This window comes from Syngnathus scovelli, chromosome 19 (genome assembly GCF_024217435.2).
Source record: "Syngnathus scovelli strain Florida chromosome 19, RoL_Ssco_1.2, whole genome shotgun sequence".
NCBI lineage: Eukaryota > Metazoa > Chordata > Actinopteri > Syngnathiformes > Syngnathidae > Syngnathus > Syngnathus scovelli.
Genome location: NC_090865.1, coordinates 10,690,602 through 10,714,030, shown reverse-complemented (window position 1 = coordinate 10,714,030; position 23,429 = coordinate 10,690,602). Strand labels below are relative to the sequence as shown.

General features: G+C 51.6%; 1 protein-coding gene, 1 non-coding gene and 2 pseudogenes across 2 annotated transcripts; 1 reads left to right on the top strand and 3 right to left on the bottom strand.

The window, feature by feature from the left end:
* Positions 1-3,327: 3,327 nt before the first annotated feature.
* LOC125987055 (janus kinase and microtubule-interacting protein 3-like) lies at positions 3,328-4,640 on the bottom strand. Its single transcript, XM_049751147.2, has 5 exons — positions 4,576-4,640; positions 4,391-4,489; positions 4,076-4,309; positions 3,890-3,955; positions 3,328-3,828 (listed from the first exon to the last, which is right to left on the bottom strand). The coding sequence occupies exons 2-5, from the start codon at positions 4,478-4,480 to the stop codon at positions 3,700-3,702; spliced, it is 519 nt and encodes a 172-aa protein (XP_049607104.2). The 5' UTR covers positions 4,481-4,489; positions 4,576-4,640; the 3' UTR covers positions 3,328-3,699.
* Positions 4,641-9,801: 5,161 nt separating this feature from the next.
* LOC125987562 (U2 spliceosomal RNA) lies at positions 9,802-10,009 on the top strand (annotated as a pseudogene).
* Positions 10,010-17,015: 7,006 nt separating this feature from the next.
* LOC125987564 (U5 spliceosomal RNA) lies at positions 17,016-17,100 on the bottom strand (annotated as a pseudogene).
* Positions 17,101-18,401: 1,301 nt separating this feature from the next.
* On the bottom strand, positions 18,402-18,567 carry LOC125987558 (U1 spliceosomal RNA). The gene has a single exon (XR_007488038.1). It is a non-coding gene; the product is annotated as a U1 spliceosomal RNA (small nuclear RNA).
* Positions 18,568-23,429: the final 4,862 nt, after the last annotated feature.

Genomic DNA, 23,429 nt, shown 5'->3' with positions numbered 1-23,429 from the left:
TTTTAAGTGACCTCTTGTCACTGCACTTTCATTACTTTCAACAGAATCAATATTCGTACTCACAGTCTGCTGGGCCTTCTCCTCGGATGATCTCGTCAACCACTCCGGCGTCCAGCTGACTGATCGAGTCAGCCCCGTGAAAAGGGTTTCCTCTATATGCCTTGGCCAAGGACTTGTCCTGGGTCGAAAAGTCAGCTGGAAACCCGAAATAGGTCTATTGAGACCCCGGAACGAGCCCCCAAAAATCTGTTAGGTTCAAAATCAGCAAAAGGATCAGCAGACAAAACCAGTGAGGCAGAATATTGAGTCTTTTCTCGCGAGGAGTGCATTCAGACTTACAGCAATCCGACTACACTAAAAATCTGTTTTACACTCCTCGCTCTTTTTATTTGGAATGCCCTACCCACAGTGTGAGACGATTAGCCCTTAAGGGGGGGGGGGAAAGAGATTGTGGCTTCGTCTCGTAAGAAAAGAAACAAAAAGTAACGCACAAAGTGTTGCGTGCAGATATGGCTATATCAGCAAAACAGTTTAAGCGATATTCCGAGAGATAAAAGGAGAAAGTGACGTTCTTTAAGGAAGATCAGAGGGTTCACGACGCATTGTTTGACATGTTGTTTTCACGATCTGTTCTGGTGGACGCTGAGCTGTCAGCAGCATCTTGTTTGACACAACCGTCATCTCGCCCCTGACCCAGCCGTAATCCTTCTGTTCTGTTGTACAAGATAAGAATAAGCAAGGCAAAGCAGCAAGCATACTGAACAGTAATATTGTGAATAAGTACTCATTAGAGAACGCATGATAACATATATATACAATTTTTCTAACAATTACTGTTAGACATTATTTGTCTGATAATCTACCAAATCTTTGAATTGAAGAATTTGTGATTTAATTAATAGCTTGCTATTATGTTCAGGGTAATCAGACTTGTATATAATTCTAATGGCCTTCTTTTGAAAACTATTCTGAATTACAACTTTGGATCTTATATTACTTTGCAACAATATACTCGGTGACAGATTAGGCAGTATAATCACATATGTTAACTTCAGTGCCCACACTGTATTTATGTATGGTTATTTGTTAAATCAAGTACTGTTAGACATGAAATAGGAAGTGTTTAACATAAATGTTATGGCTACTCACCATTGTAGCTCGCTCCTGGTCAATGATACTTGTAGCTCGCTCCTGGTCAATGATACGAGCCTCTTCTTGCAGTGGAAAACTTACAGCCAACAAACACCGTGGAACCTAAAGGAAGGAAATTAAACATTAACATTTAGCCTCAACCAACATTCACAGATGTAACGCAATGCAAACTACACAAACGTAAATCGTTTTAAACACAATGAGTTGTACTTACCGTGTACGCTCTAGACGGTCCACTTGCAAGCAGAAAAAAAAGATATTTCTGTTGATAGTCGTCGTGTTTTTATCCGTTGTCTCGCTCAAGGCCATTGCGCCCACAGATTAGAATTTTGGCGACAGTTCAGCCTATTGACGTAATTTCCGCGGTGTAATACCCGCATATCTGAAACGGCAAAGAGTAGAGTTAAATAAAGTTTTTAATTAACGCAATCATTTACAACCGTTGACCAGTCGAAATAATCGTCGAAATTCGACGTTCCCCCCAAACGCCGCACTCACTCGCTTTTCAGGGCAACAAAAGTACTTCTTTTTAAAAACGATGAGTTGTACTTACCGTGTACGCTCTGGACGGTCCAGTTGCAAGCAGAAAATAAAAATATTTCTCTCGTTAGTCGTATGTTACCATCCGCTGTCTTTGTCAACATCGCCATTTTGCTACTTCCTGTTGCGAGCCACGCCCACGGATTTAAATTTTGGCGGAAGTCCCGCCCATTGGCGTCGTTTTCGCGTATAGCAAATCCGATTGGTTGGGAAGGGGGCGCGGTTATGCAGCCGAGGGGTCCTGTGATCGGTGGGATGCAAAGTAGGCGTCGACGTCACGTGACCACGACGTGGCAGACGTCATATAGCAACCGCTGTTTTGTTTAGGAGACTTACAGTTGTTATGCATTGACATAATGGCGCACACTCCAAATAGATTTAAATAAATCAAATAATTCTTCTGCCCACTCCCTTTTAAACAAGTTAACTCTCCCCGCGGATTTGAATTCCGGCGGAAGTCTCGCCCATCGACGTCACGTCTGTCACGTGACCACAACGTGGCAGATGTCATATAGCAACCGCTGTTTTGTTTAGTAGATTTACAGTTGTTATGCATTGGCATGATGGTGTGCACTCAAAATAGATTTAAATAAATTAAATCTTTCTTCTACCCACTCCCTTTTAAAAAAGTTAACTCTGCCCACGGATTCTAATTTCGGAGGACGGTCCGTCCATTGATGTCTTGTCTGCGTCACTTGACCACGACGTAGCGACGTCATATAGTAACCGCTGTTTTGATCAGTAGACATACAGTTATTATGCCTTGACATAATGGCGCACTGGTTAGCATGTCCACCTCTTAAGCATGATGTTGCGGGTTCGACGCCTGATCAATGTTAGCCATGGAGTGAGCTGAAGTGCATGGCGCTGAAGATATGAATCTTTGAAATGCGCTGAGGTCTGACATATAAGGCAGAATGGTTTGCCATCACGTTCAACAAAAAATAGAAACTTTCCCACTCTGATAAAAACGTCCTGTGTTCATCTACATATTTCCGTTTTGCTGTGCATCTTTTCCCTGCCATTTCGAGAGCCCAATTGACACTAATAGTTTACTGGATTGTGTTTGCCCATCCTACTTTGTGGAATTTCACCACATGCGCTTTTGACCAAAATACCAAATTGAACTCAAGTGAAGCCAACACGCACAACCCCCCCCCCCCCACACACACACACACACACACAAATGTTGATATGAACATAAAAGAGCCGCATGCGGTTCGGGAATTGCGGCTTGGCCAAACCTGTACTATACAACTTTATTTGTATAAAATTTTCACAACAGCTGTCACACAAACAAAGCGGGAAAAACCGAAGACGTGCGTGTTCTGCCCACGCTGGATTTATTTGCACCTTTGAAAAGACACCGTATTGCCGCAGATGTTGCAAAGAGTAGTTTTGGGCATCTGAGACGGAAGGATGTCCAAAGCATCACGTCACCAGCTGGTGTTAGGGCCACAGAATGAAGGCCAAGGAGAAGAATAGAAAGAGAAACAGAAACTTCTCCTCCAATTGTTTGATTTGTCTCTTCTGAGCTTCGATGAATTCTTTCAGCTCTTTGTTCCTCTAGGACGGACAAATGGAAAGTGGCCTTCAAAAGCCAGTAAGCGTGCAAGTAAGTGCCGGGCTGGCGCTGTGCAGCAGATCCATTCTCTCTTGGAGGATGCAAGCGTCGCGCTCCCTCAACTCACACATCAGGGCTCGCTTCCATTGGTCCACGGCGCTCCTAAGCTCTTCTCTCTGATCCGCCGTCAGCACGTCATTCACGCCAGCGTGGCTGGCTTTTTCGCCGTCCGTGGTGGGGCAGTCCCGCTCCGGTAGCGCCTCGTACAACATGGCCTCCAGCTCCAGTATCCTCTGGGCCGCAATCCTCGTCCATCAGTGGTCCGGCGGGAGATTTGAGGGAGGCTTACCTTATGAGCCTGGTCCATGGAATGCTTCCTGAAGTCCAACTCTTCATCCAGGTAGCCCTTCTGCTTACAGAACATATCCTAGCACAGCTCAAGGTCAGAATTGTTGGGGCACATTGCCGGAGTTCCCCTTGGCTGATGTCGCGTGTCTGTCTACCTTCTCACTTTCAATGTCCAACATCTTCTGTTGAAGTGCTGACTTGGTCACTTTGATGTATTCTAACCACTGAGGAAAGGCTGCTGTCACATAAGCAGAATGCGAGAGTGTGCGTGGACGTGCGCGTTACCTTCTCGGCTAGGGTGAGAAGGGTCCTGGCGTGAATCACGACCACCTGCTCCTCGTTGGTGAGATTCTGCAAGAGCCCAAAGGCACAGCGTCAACAAGCTTCTTTCAGCGCAAAGCCTTCCAAAAGTCACATTTGAGCCGCCGAGTCTCGTGGAGTGCGAACATAAGGAGTTCGACATACACTTACGGCATTATCGCCCAGGATGTCCAGCTTCTTCATCAGATCACTGATGACGATGTCCGGGGGAAAGGCGCAAGGAGCAATGTAAGGTGTTCTGGGACCTCGGGTTAAGGTTAGGGTTGCGAGGGACGCCTTACGTACGCTCACGCCCTCGGCCTCGCAGTAGATCTGCAAAGGGCTGAGGCCGTCTGGGAAACGGACTTGCAGAAACTTCAAGACGGGGGAGCGCCACTCCCTCTCCTGCAAGGCAGAGGCATGCATCCGTCCGTCCGTCCGTCTGTCACATCTCTGGCCTCAACACGCTTGTGCGAGTCTTCCCACCTCCAGCTCCAGGATGCGGAACTCAAGCAGTTCGTTTTGGTCTCGGATATCCTGGATGTGCTCTTTCAGACGCGCTTCTTCCGCCTCCATCCGCCTGACCTGAAAAGACAGTCAGACCTCATCTGCGGGGCTTCCCGACGGGTGTGACGCCAAGCGACTCCGCCCAGCGCCTTTCTTTCCGTCACCTTTTCGGCCAACTGCTGATTGCTCTGACGCAGCAGCTGCTTCTCCTACACCCACTTGACATTCTAGAAGAGACAAACGCGTGGACAGCTTTGGAATGTTGTGTCATTTTCATCCACAAATTCTTTGGTTGACTGGAAAATGACATTTGCTTTTCTCCGCATTTTCCCAGCCACGTTCGGGGGGGGTTGGTCCAGTAATGCCAGACGAATGAGTGACTGAAGAATTTAGCTATTTTGTCTGAGAAAAAGCTGTGCTCATTGATGAGCTTACCTATCCTTGTTGCTTCAGCGCTGACTCCAGATCTGCTACTCTGCTTTGATAGTGACCCATTTCTACCATCAGCTTTTCTCTGGTCTGAAAGGAGGAGGAGGGAGGCTCCTCCTCCTCCTTTCAGACCAGAGAACACCCGAGGCTGGGTGAGAACGGGGAGGCTGCGACCCGGCCGGGGGTTGCGGGAAGGGGCGCCACCTTGATCTCCTTCTCGGCGTCGTAGTCCCCTCCGCTGGTCTGGGCTAGGAGAGCGTAGGCTCGTTGCAGCGCTTGATATTCTTGCGTCAGTTGGCGGTAGCGGCAGAATCAGTCAGACCGGCGACAAAGCACCCGCGACGCAAAGACGAGTCCGATTCCAGGCTGAAGAGGAATGTTTGGCGCCAATACGCTGGCAGAAATGGCGGGCTACCTCTTCTGGTTACGCGACTGGTTGCTGGTGGGGAAACCAGCTATGTTCCGATTCCAAAGTTCTAATATCATTGTAAAGAAAATTTGATGTATTAGCCCAGGAATTAGGTAGTGTGGCCAAGCATTCTAAGCGGTTATTTATTTATGCTCCAGTCACTCCTGACTTGTGGGTTCAAATCCCACCACAGAATCAATTCAGGTCTGGTCTTTTTGCCCAAATCCTGTCAGTGCAGCACTAAAGTATCAAGAACTTTCAAAGGTTTTTGCAAAATAGCAATCTTTGCCTTTTATTCTAACCTGGAGTACCCATTTAGTAGGTAACTACGCTGTGTATTTGGACTGAGAATGGTGAAAGAAGGTACATAAACTGTATGCATTGAGGATGGGTGTCGACTTCCATGCAGCACAACCATCCATCCATTCATCTATCTTCTTCCGCTTATCCGGGGTCGGGTCGCGGGGGCAGCAGCTTTGGGAGGGTTTCCCGGAGTTCCCTCTCCCCAGCCACTTCATCCAGCTCATCCCGGGGGATCCCAAGGCGTTCCCAGGCCAGCTGAGAGACATAGTCTCTCCAGCACGTCCTGGGTCGTCCCCGGGGTCTCCTACCGGTGGGACATGCCCGGAACACCTCCCCAGGGAGGCGTCCAGGAGGAATCCTGATAAGATGCCCGAGCCACCTCATCTGGCTCCTCTCAACGTGGAGGAGTAGCGACTCTACTCCGAGTCTCTCCCAGATGACCGAGCTTCTCACCCTATCTCAAAGGGAGAGCCCAGACATCCTGCCGAGAAAACTAATTTTGGCCTCTTGTATCCAGGATCTTGTTCTTTCGGTCACGACCCATAGCTCGTGACCATAGGTGAGCGTAGGAGCGTAAATCGACCGGTAAATTGAGAGCTTTGCCTTTTGGCTCAGCTCTCTCTTTACCACAACGGACCAGTACAGGGTCCGCATTACTGCCGACGTTGCACCGATTCGCCTGTCGATCTCGCGCTCCATCCCCCCCTCACTCGTGAACAAGACTTCAAGATACTTGAACTCCTCCACTTGGGGCAGGATCTCATCCCCGATCCGGAGAGTGCATTCCACCCTTTTCCGATCGAGGACCATGGACTCGGATTTGGAGGTGCTGACCGTAATCCCGACCGCTTCACACTCGGCTGCGAACCGTTCCAGCGAGAGCTGGAAATCACGGCCTGAAGAAGCCAACAGCACCACGTCATCTGCAAAAAGCAGAGACGCGATGCTGAGGGCCCCAAACTGGACCCCCTCAACGCCTCGGCTGTGCCTAGAAATTCTGTCCATAAAAATTATGAACAGAATTGGTGACAAAGGGCAGCCTTTGTCCAACCCTCACTGGGAACGAATCCGACTTACTGCCGGAAATGCGGACCAGACTCTGGCATCAGTGATACAGGGACCAAACCGCCCTTATCAGTTGGCTCGGCACCCCGTACTCCCGAAGCACCCTCCTCAGAACCTCCCGAGGGACACGGTCGAACGCCTTCTCCAAGTCCACAAAACACATGTGGACTGGTTGGGCGAACTCCCATGCACCCTCGAGGATCCTGCCGAGGGTGTAGAGCTGGTCCACTGTTCCACGGCCAGGACGAAAGCCACACAGCTCTTCCTGAATCCGAGGTTTGACCTCCCGACGGACCCTCCTCTCCAGCACCCCTGGAGAGACCTTACCGGGGAGGCTGAGGAGTGTGAATCCCCTGTAATTGGAACACATCCTCCGGTCCCCCTTCTTAAAGAGGGGAACCACCACCCCAGTCTGCCAATCCAGAGGCACTGTCCCCGATGTCCACGCAATGTTGTAGAGGCGTGTCAGCCATGACAGCCCCACAACAACCAGAGCCTTTAAGAACTCCGGGCGGATCTCATCTACCCCCGGGGCCTTGCCACCGAAAAGTTTTTTTAACTACCTCAGTGACTTCGACCCCAGAGATTGGAGAATCCGCCTCAGAGTCTCCAGGCCCTGCTTCCTCAATGGAAGGCGTTTAGGTGGAATTGAGGTCTTCGAAGTATTTTCCCCACCGACTCACGACGCCCCGAGTCGAGGTCAGCAGCACGCCATCCCCACTATAAACAGTGTTGACGTTGCACTTCTTCCCCCTCCTGAGACACCGGATGGTGGACCAGAATTTCCTCGAAGCCGTCCGGAAGTCATTGTCCATGGCCTCACCAAACTCCTCCCACGCCCGGGTTTTTGCCTCAGCAGCCGCCGAAGCTGCGTTCCGCTTGGCCATCCGGTACCTGTCAGCTGCCTCCGGAGTCCCGCAGGCCAAAACGGCCCGATAGGACTCCTTCTTCAGCTTGACAGCATCCCTTACCGCCGGTGTCCACCAGCGGGTTCGGGGATTGCCGCCACGACAGGCACCAACGACCTTACTGCCACAGCTTCGGTCGGCCGCCTCAACAATGGAGGCGCGGAACATGGTCCACTCAGACTCAATGTCCCCCGCCTCCCCCGGGACGTGGGAAAAGCTCTGCCGGAGGTGGGAGTTGAAGCTCTTCCTGACAGGAGATTCTGCCAGACGTTCCCAGCAGACCGTCACAGAGTGTTTGGGTCTGCCAGGTCGGACCAGCATCTTCCCCCACCATCGGAGCCAACCCACCACCAGGTGGTGATCAGTTGACAGCTCCGCCCCTCTTTTCTCCCGAGTGTCCAAAACATGCGGCCGCAAATCTGATGACACAACTACAAAGTCCTGGTGCCATTGCCCACGTGAGCATTGAAGTCACCCAGTAGAACGATGGAGTCCCCAGAAGGAGCGCTCTCCAGCACTTCCTCCAGGGACTCCAAGAAGGGTGGGCATAGACACAAACAACAGTCAGGACCCGTCCCCCCACCTGAAGGCGGAGGGAAGCTACCCTCTCGTTCACCGGGGTGAACCCAAATGTGCAGACGCCCAGCCGGGGGGGCAATAAGTATACCCACCACATCTGCTCGACACATCTCACCGTGGGCAACTCCAGAGTGGAAGAGAGTCTAGCCCCTCTCGAGAGGGCTTCTACCGGAACCCAAACTGTGCGTGGAGGCTAGTCCGACTATATCTAGTCAGAATTTTTCTGCCTCGCACACCAGCTCGGGCTCCTTTCCAGCCAGAGAGGTGATATTCCATGTCCCAAGAGCTAGCTTCTGCAGCCGGGGATCAGACCGCCAAGGTCCCTGCCTTTGGCCACCGCCCAGCTCACACTGCACTCGACCCCTTTGGCCCCTCGCACAGGTGGTGAGCCCATGGGAAGGGGGACCAACGTTTCCTTTTCGGGTTGTGCCCGGCCGGGCCCCATGGGCGAAGGCCCGGCCACCAGACGCTCGCCTTCGAGCCCCGCCTCCAGGTGCAGCACAACCAACGTGTGGAAAAGATAATGCGCACGACATTTTTTCTCAAAAGCATGACTTGAAAGAAGGTCCAAACCAGACAAACAGCAGAGGATGGTTTTGATCCATCCACCTCTGGGTTATGGGCCCAGCACGCTCCCGCTGCGCCACTCTGCTGCTCAGTGCTAGCAATTCATCAAGTCCTCTAATCGGCTAACAAGCATTCGGTTCCAACTCGTAACTGGATTCTGACTGTCACTCATATTATTCATTACATTATGAACAAAGCTCAGTCGGGCAGCACTAACCTGGATGCTGGTGGAGAAACCAACTTTTTATCCACTTTCACATTTTATTAGAAATGTCAACAAAATTCAATGTTGAAACTGCAGTTGGTAGGTAGTGTCGCTGAAGCGCTGGATTTAGGCTCTCAGTCTCTACTAAGGCGTGCGTTCAAATCTTGTGTTAGTTCCGCTCTATTCTTCTGGCCTGACTCTTTTTGGCGCAGCCGTTGTACATATGATGACCCTGGAAAGTTCTTGGCAAATTCTCAATCTTTGCCTTTCATGTTCATCGGGTCTACCATTTTAATAGGTATCTACACTGTGTATTTGGAGAGAGACTGGTCAAAGGGGACACATATATGCCTCGTGAACTACTACATGCATTACTGCGGATGAAGAAGAGTGAACAAATAAGTCATCAGACAAGTTTGCCGATTTTTTAGTGCCCATTAGAGCAGCACTCTGTTCCGTACTGTAACCTGTTAGGTTTGTTCCCAGTTCTTTATCTTTAATGCTCGATATGCTAACAGTAATTACCAAGAGAAAGCCTTCACAGTTTAACTATTTAATGTATGCCAAAATGATTGCTGCACAGCTGTGGAGCCCTTTCTGCGAGATGCAGAAGAAGGTTCCTCTCCCAGCGCCAAGGTTCCTGCTCTTATACTACTCTGGCCGCCTTCCTGCAAGGAGGCGACTGCCTAGCCTGTGTGATAATGTGTGACCTTGTCATCTTAACCGAGAGCGACTTCTACATATGTGCAAAGGGTTTCATAGAGTAGAGAAAGCTAATAAAGCAAGAGAAGTGTTACAGCGATATAATGGCATAGCTCAAGCTCACTAGCTAATCACATGTGCCAAAGAGGCCTATTCTAACAAACCGTTGGTGAGAATGGGTAGACGGGGAAGCCTGTAAGCGAGTCCCTCACTCGCATACTCCATCGCTTCTCTGCCTTTTGGCTAAGATCAAGTGTAGTATCTGTTCTTGGGTTTGGGGGATTAAGAGAGCTGACCGTAGAAGAGAGAATTTTAACCATAAAAGTGGTGATTTTACCCTTGCTTTTACTAATCAGTTCTGTTTTCATCCCAGCAAGTAAGTTGCTTTTAGAATTGGACCGAGCCATTTTTTACTTCACCTGGAAATCCAAGTCAGAGGGACTGAAGAGGGACACCATGAAGAAAAAGAAAAAAAAAACAGAGGAGAAGGAGTCCCGAACTTAAAACTCTTCCTCGGAAGCAGATATGTTGCCCTGCACCTGCGAAGCGCGCTCGTTACACCAAATGCATCGAAAAGCCAAGCAATGACACGATTCTGGATGGGCTCATACTGTCACGGTCGGGTGGTGGAGCATGGAGCAGGACGACCAAGTGCAGCTTGGACCAGGGTTTATTGAAGCAACTCAAAATACAGACTCGGTAAACTGACATGACTTAAACAATAACTTGACTGACTGACCGGGACGTGGAACAAGAAGACAGCAGGACATGACGGCACCAAGACAGGACGACACACCGAACGACAGCAACCTAAACCAATGACCAAAACCAATGACCAAAACCAATGATCCGACAGGGAGAGAGGGGCAGACAGGACTTTTATACACGACAGGTGTTAGAGATTTGCTCACTCCAACTTATTTTGCAAGAACCACAAGAGACAAGGCAAGTTCTTTTAGACACCTGCAGGTGGAGAGTCCATTCGTCGCTGTCTGAACAGCGATTATCGAATGAAGTCTGAAAGGTCTCCTTCCTGCAAGGGCATATTTATTAGGAGGAACAGAGTGGGGGTATGAGTGGGCTGAATAGAAAGCCCTTGTCCTCTAGTCTAAACATCTCAGGGGATGTTTTACGATGTTGTGATAAGGAGGACAAGGTAAGGTATTTATTGCCTGTTGCATTCCAACATAATCCTATGATAAAGATAACCTGGAAAACCCTAACAACAGGTAACGAGAGGCAGGTGGGAACAATCACACTGATCATGGGCACACAGGAGGGGAGGGGCGAGCACACAGACAGAAACCAAGACAGACACATAGTGGAGCAGGGCGAGACGTGACAGAACCCCCCCCCCCCACAAGGGACGTCTCCCGACGTCCCAAAAAAAAAAAAAAAAAAACTAGGGGAGCCAAACCGCACCGCACTCGGGCGGCGACTTGGGGAACCGCACCGCACTCGGGCGGCGACTTGGGGAACCGAACCGCACCGCACTCGGGCGGTGACTTGGGGAACCGAACCGCACTCGGGCGGCGACTTGGGGAACCGAACCGCACCGCACTCGGGCGGCGACTTGGGGAACCGAACCGCACCGCACTCGGGCGCCGACTTGGGGAACCGAACCGCACCGCACTCGGGCGGCGACTTGGGGAACCGAACCGCACCGCACTCGGGCGGCGACTTGGGGAACCGAACCGCACTCGGGCGGCGACTTGGGGAACCGAACCGCACTCGGGCGGCGACTTGGGGAACCGAACCGCACCGCACTCGGGCGGCGACTTGGGGAACCGAACCGAACCGCACCGCACTCGGGCGGCGACTTGGGGAACCGAACCGCACTCGGGCGGCGACTTGGCGAACCGAACCGCACTCGGGCGGCGACTTGGGGAACCGAACCGCACTCGGGCGGCGACTTGGGGGACAGAACCGCACTCGGGCGGCGACTGCGGGGACAGATCCGCACTCGGGCGGCGACTGCGGGGACAGATCCGCACTCTGGCGGCGACTGCGGGGACAGATCCGCACTCTGGCGGTGACCTAGGGGACAGAACCGCACTCCGGCGGCGCCCTAGGGGACAGAGCCGCACTCTGGCGGTGACCTAGGGGACAGAGCCGCACTCTGGCGGTGACTTAGGGGACAGAACCGCACTCCGGTGGCGCCCTAGGGGACAGAGCCGCACTCTGGCGGTGACCTAGGGGACAGAGCCGCACTCTGGCGGTGACTTGGGGAACAGAACCGCACTCGGGCGGCGACTTCGGGGAACAGAACCGCGCTCGGGCAGCGAATTGGGGAACACAACCGCACAGGGGCGGCGACTTGGGGAAACAGAACCGCACTCCGCGGAAACTCGGGGAAACACAACCGCACTAGGGCGGCGACTTGGGAAGTCTGTGCCGCGATCGGCGGCAACTCAGGAAGTCCGTACGGCAATTGGCGGCGACTCCGGAAGTCTGTACCGCGATCGGCGGCCACTCACAAAGTCCGTACCGTGATCGGCGGCATTCGGAAGGCGGGGCTGTGCGCGGCGGCAAGAGCCATCACGCGCCGCAGCAGTGGGAGTGGGGCCAGGGACGATCGCGGGTCCGGCGCAGCTGGCCCGAAATCTGGCGACGCCCGCAGGTCCTGCAACGCTGGGATGGAGCCCGGTGGTGGCCGCGAGTCCGATGGCGCCGGGGGGCACTCCGATAGCGGCCGCGGGTCCGGCGTCGCGGCAGCGAAGTCCGATGACGGTCGCAGAGGCGATGGTGCCAGGAGGAACTTCGATGGCGGCCGCGGGTCCGGCGTCGCGGGAGCCAAGTCCGATGACGCTCGCAGAGGCGATGGTGCCGGGAGGAACTCCGATGGCGGCCGCGGGTCCGGCGTCGCGGGAGCGAAGTCCGATGGCAGCTGCAAGCCCATGGCGCTGGAACAAGCTCGGACGACGATCGGGCGTCGCAGCGGGAGCTGGTGGTGGAGGGGGGTCCAAGCGCTGGTCGTTGTGATGGTCGGATCATTCTGTCACGGTCGGGTGGTGGAGCATGGAGCAGGACGACCAAGTGCAGCTTGGACCAGGGTTTATTGAAGCAACTCAAAATACAGACTCGGTAAACTGACATGACTTAAACAATAACTTGACTGACTGACCGGGACGTGGAACAAGAAGACAGCAGGACATGATGGCACCAAGACAGGACGACACACCGAACGACAGGAACCAAAACCAATGACCAAAACCAATGACCAAAACCAATGATCCGACCGGGAGAGAGGGGCAGACAGGACTTTTATACACGACAGGTAACGAGAGGCAGGTGGGAACAATCACACTGTTAATGGGCACACAGGAGGGGAGGGGCGAGCACACAGACAGAAACCAAGACAGACACATAGTGGAGCAGGGCGAGACGTGACACATACCTCCGGAAACTAAAGCTAATACCCATCGACCAATGAATTCCTGTGTCTTTTAACGCGCCACCTTCTTATTTCTTCACCAAAAAGTTTTTGAAGAACTTTAAATTAGAGCAAGAAAATAGTGAAATTTTAACAAGTCACAGATCTATGATCTCTGTCGTACAGCGGGAAGTGGTTTGTCCAGTGCTCGGACCCGCATTCGGCAAGCCCACAACAGTTTGGCACAACGTCAACCACCCCGCCCTCTCGAAACAAACTTGTTGGGACCTGTCGTGGATGGTGGCCCATGATGGCCTCCCAGTCAGGTCCGTTATGCACTCCCGGGGCATATCAGCGCTCTCAACGTGCCCCCGACCTGCCTGTGGCGCCCAGGAGTCAGTGTGGCACCTGCTCAGGTAGTTCATGGCTGCCGTATACCTGTGGGCGACCTGCAGTTCCCGGCAAGGGAAGTGTTGAATGCAGACATCAACATCTCAACAGACCCTTCGCACCCAGGTTGCAGCCTGTTTGAACTACTCCCCTCCGGACGCCGTTATAGAGCTCTGTACACTAAAACCAGCAGACACAGAGACAGCTTCTTCCCCCAGGCTGTCACTCTGATGAACTCACACCACTCTTAGAGTCTCAGAGTCATTACTGTGCAATAACATCCCGCTTTCCACACCTTTTTTGTTTACACTGTTTGTACTATGTGTCCTCTCTGCATCCATTGCAGCCTGGTCATCCTAGAAGAGGGACCCTCCCATCTGTGGTCTCTTCTCAAGGTTTCTCATTTCCCCTAGCTGGAGTTATGAGTTTTTCCTTGCCCTCTTGGGAGTTTAAGATCAGTTTAAGATCAGGGGATGTTTGAGAATATCTTTCATTTTTCACATGTTGTTGTTAGTCACCTAAATGTTGAACAGAGGCTGTGATTTACCGAAGTCAAATTCCTTGTTTGGCACGCTCAAACATGGCGAATAAAAAACTCTTGAATCTTGAATCTTGAACCTTGTACTCTATGGGGTGAGCCCGTTGAAAATCAAGCAAGAAGACTTTACAAAGCAGTGGCTCACTTTTGCTGCCATCAAAGACGCCATGTGGACTTCCAGAAATTTGCTGGTAAGGAGGCACAGACAGACAAGGAAATGATGGAATTGGGCTAAAATGGTGCACGAAAACAGTGTGTATTCACCTTTATATTTTGCTTCATGTAGCCTTATCAAAATGAATAAAACTTCTCTCTGTATGTGCATTCACGTGTAACATTGAAGGAGGTAGATATTTTGTTTCAATATTTAAATAAATACCATCATTGTCTATTAAGACACTAAAAGTTGATGGAACATTTTTTTGTAGGGCTGCTGTGTTTTAACAAGGAAAGACTCATGTGCTTATGGATGAAGACGACTTGTACTTGTGATTGTGCTTGTGAACAGTAAAGAGGAGTGCTTGTGCAATTGACAGGGTTGGTTATTGGTTTTTATTTAAAAACAATATTTTTTGCCAAATTACAATAGACTGGCATGTGCCAATTCAAATGGATCCCACCAGAAGTTAAACTGCATTGATAAACGAAGCCCCTTCGTTAGTCATCACTTTACCGTGGAGGAGGGGTTTGCACGCCCCAATGATCCTAGCAGCCATGTTGTCTGGGGCTTCATGTCCCTGGTAGGGTCATCCATGGCAAACGGATCCTAGGTGAAGGGCCAGACAAAGCACGGCTCTCACAAGCCCCTTATGAAGAAAAACATAAATGGATTTTGTTTTCCCTCGCCCGGACGCGGGTCACCGGGCCCCACATCTGGAGCCAGGCGTGGAGGTGGGGCTCGAAGGCGAGCGTCTGGTGGCCAGGCCTTCGCCCACGGGGCCCGGCTGGGCACAGCCCGAAAAGGAAACATGGGTCCCCCTTCCCATGGGCTCACCACCTGCCGGAGGGGCCAAAGGGGTCGGGTGCAGTGCAAAATGGGCGGCGGAAAAAGGCAGGGACCTTGGCGGACCGATCCCTGGCTGCAGAAGCTGACTCTTGGGACATGGAATATCGCCTCTCTGACTGAAAAGGAGCCCGAGCTGGGCGTGGGAGGAGTTTGGCGAGGCCATGGAGAATGACTTCCGGACGGCTTCGAGGAAATTCTGGTCCACCATCCGGCGTCTCAGGAGGGAGAACCAGTGCACCGTCAACACTGTTTACACTGGAGATGACGTGCTGCTGACCTCGACACGGGACGTCGTGAGTCGGTGGGGAGAGTACTTTGAAGACCTCCTCAATTCCACCGACACGCCTTCCATTGTGGAAACAGGGCCTGGAGACTCTGAGGTGGACTCTCCAATCTCTGGGGTCGAACTCACTGAGGTAATCAAAAAAGTCCTCTGGGGCATGGCCCCGGGGGTGGATGAGATCCGCCCAGAGTTTTTAAAGGCTCTGGATGTTATGGGACTATCATGGCTGACACGCCTCTACAGCATTGCGTGGACATCGGGGACGGTGCCTCTGGATTGGCAGACTGGGGTGGTGGTTCCCCTCTTTAAGACGGGAGACCGGAGGTTGTGTTCCAACTATAGGGGAATCACACTCCTCAGCCTCCCTGGTAAGGTCTATTCAGGGGTGCTGGAGATGATGGTCTGTCGGGAGGTCGAACCTTGGATTAAGGAGGAGCAGTGTGGCTTTTGTCCTGGCCATGGAACAGTGGACCAGCTCTACACCCTGGGCAGGATCCTCGAGGGGGCATGGGAGTTCGCCCAACCTGTCCACATGTGTTTTGTGGACTTGGAGGAGGGGTTCAATCGTGTCCTTCGGGAAGTTTTGTGGAGGGTGCTTCGGGAGTACGGGGTGCTGAGCCAACTGATAAGGGCGGTTTGGTCCCTGTATCACCAATGCCAGAGTTTGGTCCGCATTTCCGGCAGTAAGTCAGATTCTTTCCCAGTGAAGGCTGGACTCTGCCAAGGCTGCCCTTTGTCATCGATTCTGTTCATAATGGTTATGGACAGAATTTCTAGACGCAGCCAAGGCGTTGAGGGGGTCCAGTTCTGGGACCTCAGCATTGCGTCTCTGCTTTTTGCAGATGACGTGGTGCTGTTGGCTTCTTCAAGCCGTGATCTCCAGCTCTCACTGGGGTGGTTCGCAGCCGAGTGTGAAGTGGTCGGGATGAGGGTCAGCACCTCCAAATCCGAGGCCATGGTCCTCGGTCGGAAAAGGGTGGGATGCCCTCTCCGGATCGGGGATGAGATCCTGCCCCAAGTGGAGGAGTTCAAGTATCTTTGGGTCTTGTTCACGAGTGAGAGCAGGATGGAGCGCGAGATCGACAGGCGGTTTGGTGCAGCGTCGGCAGTAATGCGAACTCTGTACTAATCCGTCGTGGTGAAGAGAGAGCTGAGACAAAAGGCAAAGCTCTCAATTTACCGGTCGATCTACGCTCCTACCCTCAACTATGGTCACGAGCTTTGGGTCGTGACCAAAAGAACGAGATCCAGAATACAAGCGGCCGAAATGAGTTTCCTCTGCAGGGTGTCCGGGCTCTCCCTTGAGAAGGTTGGTCATCCGGGAGGGACTCGGAGTAGAGCCGCTGCTCTTCTACGGTGAGAGGAGCCAGATGAGGTGGCTCAGGCATCTCATCAGGATGCCTCCTGGACGCCTCCCTTTGGAAGTGTTCCGGACATGTCCCACCGGTAGGAGACCTCGCGGGCGACCCAGGACGTGCTGGAAAGACTATGTCTCTCGGCTGGCCTGGGAACGCCTTGGGATTCCCCGGGTTGAGTTGGATGAAGTGGCTGGGGAGAGGGAAGCCTGGGAGTCCCTCCTAAAGCTGTCTCCCCCTCGACCCAACCCGGATAAGCGGAATAGGATGGATAAATGGATGGATGATAAACGAGGTTTTAAACGTGATTGTCTGTCTGCACTCGGCATAATTTCTCTGTTTATGTGAACATGTTCACACGTGCCGGTATGAATTATGTGAACGTATGATTGTTGCACGGAGTATGATATAGGCGGCTATCCGTTGCAATATTGGTATTCTTTTGCAGAGCATCAACAAATTGAGATATACTCTTATTGTTCCTCTCCACGGAAATGGTATACTCTTTATTGTTCCTCTCCACAGAAATCTTTAGTAAAAGGCGAAAGATTTATTCGATCTGAAGAGAAACGAGTGATCTGAAAATCTGAGTCAAAACGGGCCACCCCACTGCTGGTCTCACTAAATTCACAGGCGGTCTCACACTCAAATTGCAGCAACCATTCCTTCTAATACAAACAATAGAAGTTGATGGATTTACTCTACTTACAAGGACTCAAGCAAAATAGAATGTTTAAACGAGTATTTTGTGTTTATTAATGTCTCACTTACTTTAAACATTGTTGGCGCACAGGTTTGTAGGTATCTGATCGAACACTGATGGCGCTCGTTCTTTCAATTATATTGGGCGTCTATTTTGATTATTGATGGTAAAAACAGTTGTATGTCTTGGAACGTGTACTTTTGGTCTGAGAGAACGGGAAATGATCCCATCCCTGTGTTTTATTTGAAAATTTGTAATTTCATAACTTTATTCAACACAAATCGGGAAACAAAATACGATCGTAATTTCTCAAATGATTTTTCAAACTTCAGAAATGCTCTATGTCTCCCTTGTGTCGCAAATAATTGAGGCTTTTGACGTTGCTGGCATGGTTTGGAGTGTAATTCACCTCCACTGCGTTGGTGGCGTTTGATATTTGACATTTGAAAATATTTCTGTCATTTTACTTTAGAAAGTAAAAGTTGTTTTCTAGAAATCCATACTTGTGATGTATGAGGAACAACAATCGGGCGCATTCTTAAAAAGACAGACCTACAGCCGACAAAAAGGTTTTGATACGTTCATATCATATGACGAGTCAGGAACGTGGTAATTACATATTATTTTGCATTTGCTAATTTGGTGAATACAGTTTAGCGAGCAAATGCACAGTGTTAGAGATTCGCTCAGTCCAACTTATTTTGCAAGAACCACACGGGAGACGAGTAAGTCCTTTTAGACACCTGCAGGTGGAGAGTCCATTCGTCGCTGTGCGTACAGCGATGTTCGAATGGAGGTCTGACTCTCGCCTCCTGCAAGAGCATTTTTATTAAGAGAAACAGGGTGGGGGTAAGAGTGGACTGAATAGAGAAAGCCCTTGACCTCTAGTCAAAACATAGCAAGGGGTGTTTTACGACTTTGTGTAGGATGGGACACGCTAGGTTATTTATCACAGGTTGCATTCCAACATGAGCATAAAACTAATCTAGCTAGGTTATTTATTACAGGCTGCATTCCAACATAATCATACGATAAGGATAATCTGGAGAACCCTGACACACAGTTCCAGAGTACAGTTAATTACATAATCAAAAGCGTTCAGTGTGTCACAGCATCGCAGACTTAAACTCCATGTGCATACTACTGCGCTTAATTTTTGTTTTCATCAGAAAGACCAGAGGAGAGCGCGAACACAGTCCCCCACTACCAGAAATAATGCAGTCAAGATTCACACAGTAGGGGAATTTGCAGAGGTCAGCACAACCGTAGTGCAATGGCTGAGCCTTACATGGGGTGAACCACCTTCTTGATCATGGGCCGACGTCTTTACCGCACACGCCATCTTCAGTCACGGGCTTAATTGCTAAAAACGTGTGGCACACATACACACTCAGTGGATGAAACAGGATTCGTAGAACTGTTTAAGTCAAAGTCAGCTTTATTGTCAATTTGTCCACATGCCGAAGACATACAAAGAAACCGAAAGTTCGTTCCCCCCTATCCCATGGTGACAAGACATGGCCCACAACAGACAAACAAGTAAACAAGTATAACAAAAGCGTGCTGAATAAATAATGAATAAATAACACAACAAATAAATAAATAAATAAATAAGAGGAGCAAAAAAAGGAGCAAGTGTGCGTACAGCAGACATTCCAGAAAATAGCGCAACAGTGCCGCACGCTACGCAGAAGGGGGTAGCGAGTTCAGGGCCCTAACAGCCTGGAGAAAGAAGCTGTTGGCGAGTCTGGTGGTGCGGGAGCGCAGGCTCCTATACCTCTTCCCAGAGGGCAGAAGGTCAAACAAAGAGTGAGCCGGGTGACTCACATCTCTGGCAATCGAGGTTGCCTTGCGGGCGAGATGGGAGGTGTAAATGTCCTTCAGGGAGGGGAGCGAAGCACCAATAATCTTACCAGCCGTATTCACTATGCGCTGCAGGGCCTTCAAGTTCTGTTCAGTGCAGTTACCACCCCAGACAGCGATGCAACTGGTGAGGACGCTCTCAATGGTGCCACGGTATAATGTAGACAGGACTGCCTGAGGAGCACATGCACGCCTGAGCTTCCGCAGGAAGTACAGGCGGCGCTGAGCTTTATTTGCCAGTGACGAGGTGTTTGCGGACCAGGAGAGGTCCTCACTGATGTGCACCCCCAGGAACTTGGTGCAGCTCACCCACTCCACCACAGCACCGTCGATGATCAGCGGCAGGTGTGTTGTGTGACCCTTCCGGAAGTCAACAACGATTTCCTTGGTCTTATTGACGTTCAGCAGGAGGTTGTTGTCCCTGCACCACATGGTCAGAAGGTCAACTTCCGACCTGTACCGAGTCTCGTCGCCCTTCGTGATGAGACCCACCAGAGTCGTGTCGTCAGCAAACTTCACTATGCGGTTGTCGCTGTAGGTCGCAGTGCAGTCATGCAGAGCAATGGACTGAGCACGCAGCCCTGGGGGCCCCCGTGCATGCATTGCCTTTTTTAACCTGAGAACCCTAAAACTGTATGAATTTGTATTTATTGAAAACGTCCAACATTACCACTGAATAATATTTTTTTTCCTGAACAAGTTTTGAAAATAACAAATATATCAAATAACAATAACATAAACAGTTCACCGCCACACAGCCCCAAGCACCGGCATCGACTTCCAGGCGTGTGGCGGCGTGGACTTCCATCCCTGGAGGTGGCACTTCCAGCCACAGAGGTGGAAGAGAGCTCCATAGAATAGGACCGGGTGTGCGTGAAACATATAATAGTTTTTCAAACCTTCTGTGTCACTCCAAATCATTAAATCCTTCAAACTAGTGGTAGAGTGTCCGCCCTGAGACTGGAAGGTTGTGGGTTCAAACCCCGGCCGGGTCATACCTATAAAAATGGGATCCATTGCCTCCCTGCTTGGCACTCAACATTAAGGGGTGGAATTGGGTGTTAGATCACCAAATGATTCCCGAGCGCGGCACCGCTGCTGCTCACTGCTCCCCTCTCCCCCAGGGGATGGATCAAAATCACACGGGGATGGGTTGAATGCAGAGGACAAATCTCACCACACCCAGATGTGTGTGTGATGATCATTGGGAAAAAAAAAAAAAAACTCTTCGTCCTCTGTGTCACTTACAAGCAAAGCCACTAAAGATGCCGGTAGTACATGGGGCCCTTCGTCATCTTCGTCATCCCGTGATCGAATCCTTTGTCCTTTAAGTAAACAACCGCCGCGCCGCTGATGTCACTTGCAGTTCAAACTACAGTAATCCCTTGCTACATCACGGTTCGTTTATCCATTTTTCGTTTTTTTTTTTTTATTTTGAAAATTTGTGACAAAAAATCACGTATAAGTTGCTCCTCAGTATAAGTCGCCCCCCCACCCAAACTATGAAGAGAAACGTGACTTATAGTCCAGAAAATACGGTAATGACAACACACAATACAACAAAACACAACACAACAATACTTACCTTTCCTTTAAAATCTTTTTCTCTACCTAACACAGACAGATAATGGGAGAATGTGTCACAATGTGAAGGAGATGTATTGGGTAATGCAGAAACAAAATAAAAACTATTATTTAATGTTAGACACATTATCCACTAGGCTACTTTCCTCTTGACATTCATTAAATTGACAACGAAGGGACTTGAACCCCTTAATCTTCTGATCCAGTCAGTTAACTCCACTTGAATCTAGGCTGTAGATTTACTGTATATGCTCAAAAATCATTGCACTGCTATCACTTGTCAGAATTTCCTGTATGGCTATCTGGCCTAATGGATAAGATTTCAAATCTAAACAGGTATTCATGTCTAGTGTATCATCAAATTGAAAGAGGAAAATATAGGTAAACTGTTTGTGTGCTGTTTTGATCTTTGTTGTGGTGACCCCAAATGTCAGTGACAAAAGCCAAAAGAAAGAGGCACATTTTTCATCTGATGTTGTCACGTGCTGGTGCCACCGGCGACAGGACCACGCCCCCCTGTCAATGGAATCGCCGTCACCTGCCACGGGCTCATGGACAGCACTATATCAGCGCCGCCAGCGCAGACCTGAGTGTCAGTCTGTCCCGTGATGCTGCCTTGCTCATCAGTCCCGAAGCTACGGACCCGCTTGACTACTTGGAACCCCCGCAGAATCGTTTGTCCTCTCCAGCCCGATCGCCGCTCCAGCGCCCGCTGTTCCCATCATCCCCTTCTCCAATAAAGTCCGTCGCTACGCACTTGGCTGTACTGTCCGTTCCCTTACAGTACAGACTGACCAACGCTATGCAGCGAGCGAACGACGAGACGGCATTGAGTCGACTGGAGCGAGCCGAGACCGCCGTCAGCAGCCTGTCTGCCGACATCCGGCACCTGATCAAGGTTGGTCAGCAGCAACAGCTACAGCTGCAGGAGATGGCCCAAGCCCTCCAGAGACTGTCGGTGGCTGCGTCCCCGGCTGTCACGGTACCCCCGCACCGCTCGTCTGCCGAGGCCAGGACGCTCGTGGACGTCCCGGAGCCCCGCCTTGGCAACATCGAGAAGTTTAACGGCGATCCCAAGCACGTGAGGGCATTCGTGACGAACTGCCGCATAATGTTCAGCCTCCAGCCAATCACGTTTTCGTCGGAATCAGCCAAGGTCGGGTTCGTCCTAACCCACCTCACGGGCGAGGAGCGGCTGTGGGGCCTGGCCGAATATGAAAGGATGGCCCCGGCTTGCGATTCCTTCGACGCCTTCGCGGAGGAATTGCTCCGCCTGTTCGACCTGGGATCCGCCGCCGAGGACGCCGCCGAGGAACTGGCGACGCTGCGTCAAGGTAGCCGATCGGTCGCAGAGTACGCCCTTAAGTTCCAGACGTTGGCCGGCAGCAGCGGATGGAACACGCCGGCGCTCGTTAGCACCTTCCTAAACGGACTCGCTGAGTACATGAAAGATGGACTGGTTGCGTACGATCGCCCGCGAACCCTGAGGGGCGCGATGGACTTGGCGGCCCGAGTAGACCGGCGGATCCAGACGCGGCGGCGCGATCGGGAGAGGAGGTCCCCGCGAAACCCGTGTGGTCACATTCCTCCGTCTGCTGGGGACCCGCCAACCACACCACCCGCCGAGCCCATGGATCTGGGAGGGGCTCGGGTTCCCTCGGAGGAGCACCGTCGACGCCCCTCACTGGGCTTGTGTTTTTACTGTGGGGAGGGGGGCCATCGGGTAGCGGGGTGCCCGTTAAAGAGGCCGGAGCTCACGCGGCGTCGGGGGATCCGCGTGAGCTCGACCAGCACCGGCTCTCCCAGCCCCAGCACGCTCACGCTACAGGCACGCGTCCAGCTCGCGGCGGGCGACCAGAACGTGGCGGCCTTGGTGGATTCCGGCGCGGAGGGGAACATCATGGACATTAGCCTGGCACGCAAGTGGGGTGTCGGCTTCCTCCCTCTGAGCCCGTCTATTCCCGCACGTGCCATTGATGGCCGTCTGATCGGCGAGGTGGCTTTCGTGACGGAACCAATTAAGTTACTGCTCTCGGGCAATCACCACGAGACCATCCAGTTTTTTCTTCTCTCCCTCCCAGGACAGCAGCTCATACTGGGGCACCCTTGGTTGCGGCAGCACAACCCGGTGCTGGACTGGGAGGTGGGGGTTGTTCGGCAGTGGAGCGAACGCTGCCATCAGGCGTGCCTGAAGGCGGCCACCAGCCCACTCAGCAGAGCCCCGCCGAGGTACAGTCCCGACATCCCCAATGTCCCAGCGTTTTATCACGAGCTCAAGGAGGTTTTTAGTAAAGCCAGGGCCACTTCTCTTCCTCCACACCGGTCCTACGACTGCGCTATCGAGCTGTTACCCGGCACCTTCCCTCCCAAAGGACGCGTCTACTCCCTGTCCGCTCCTGAGCGCCGGGCTATGGAGGAATACATCCGGGAGTCCCTGGCAGCCGGTATCATACGACCGTCCTCTTCACCTGCGGGAGCGGGGTTCTTCTTCGTGAAGAAGAAGGAGGGCACGCTACGCCCGTGTATCGACTACCGGGGACTAAACGAGATCACTGTGAAGAACCGATACCCTCTGCCTCTTCTGTCTTCCGCCTTCGAGAGCCTTCAGGGAGCCACCATTTTCACCAAGCTGGATCTTCGCAACGCCTACCACCTAATCCGCATCCGGGAGGGAGACGAGTGGAAGACGGCTTTCAACACCCCGAGCGGACACTACGAGTACTTGGTGGTTCCGTTTGGGCTCACCAACGCCCCAG

Bases quoted from the DNA above. Each gene is read 5' to 3' on its own strand.
- LOC125987055 (XM_049751147.2), bottom strand. From the start codon at position 4,480: ATGGAGGCGGAAGAAGCGCGTCTGAAAGAGCACATCCAGGATATCCGA. The intron at 3,956-4,075 runs GTAAGTGTATGT...GGGCTCTTGCAG, and splicing joins ACATCCTGGGCGATAATGCC to AATCTCACCAACGAGGAGCA. The intron at 3,829-3,889 runs GTAACGCGCACG...GCCTTTCCTCAG, and splicing joins TTCTCACCCTAGCCGAGAAG to TGGTTAGAATACATCAAAGT.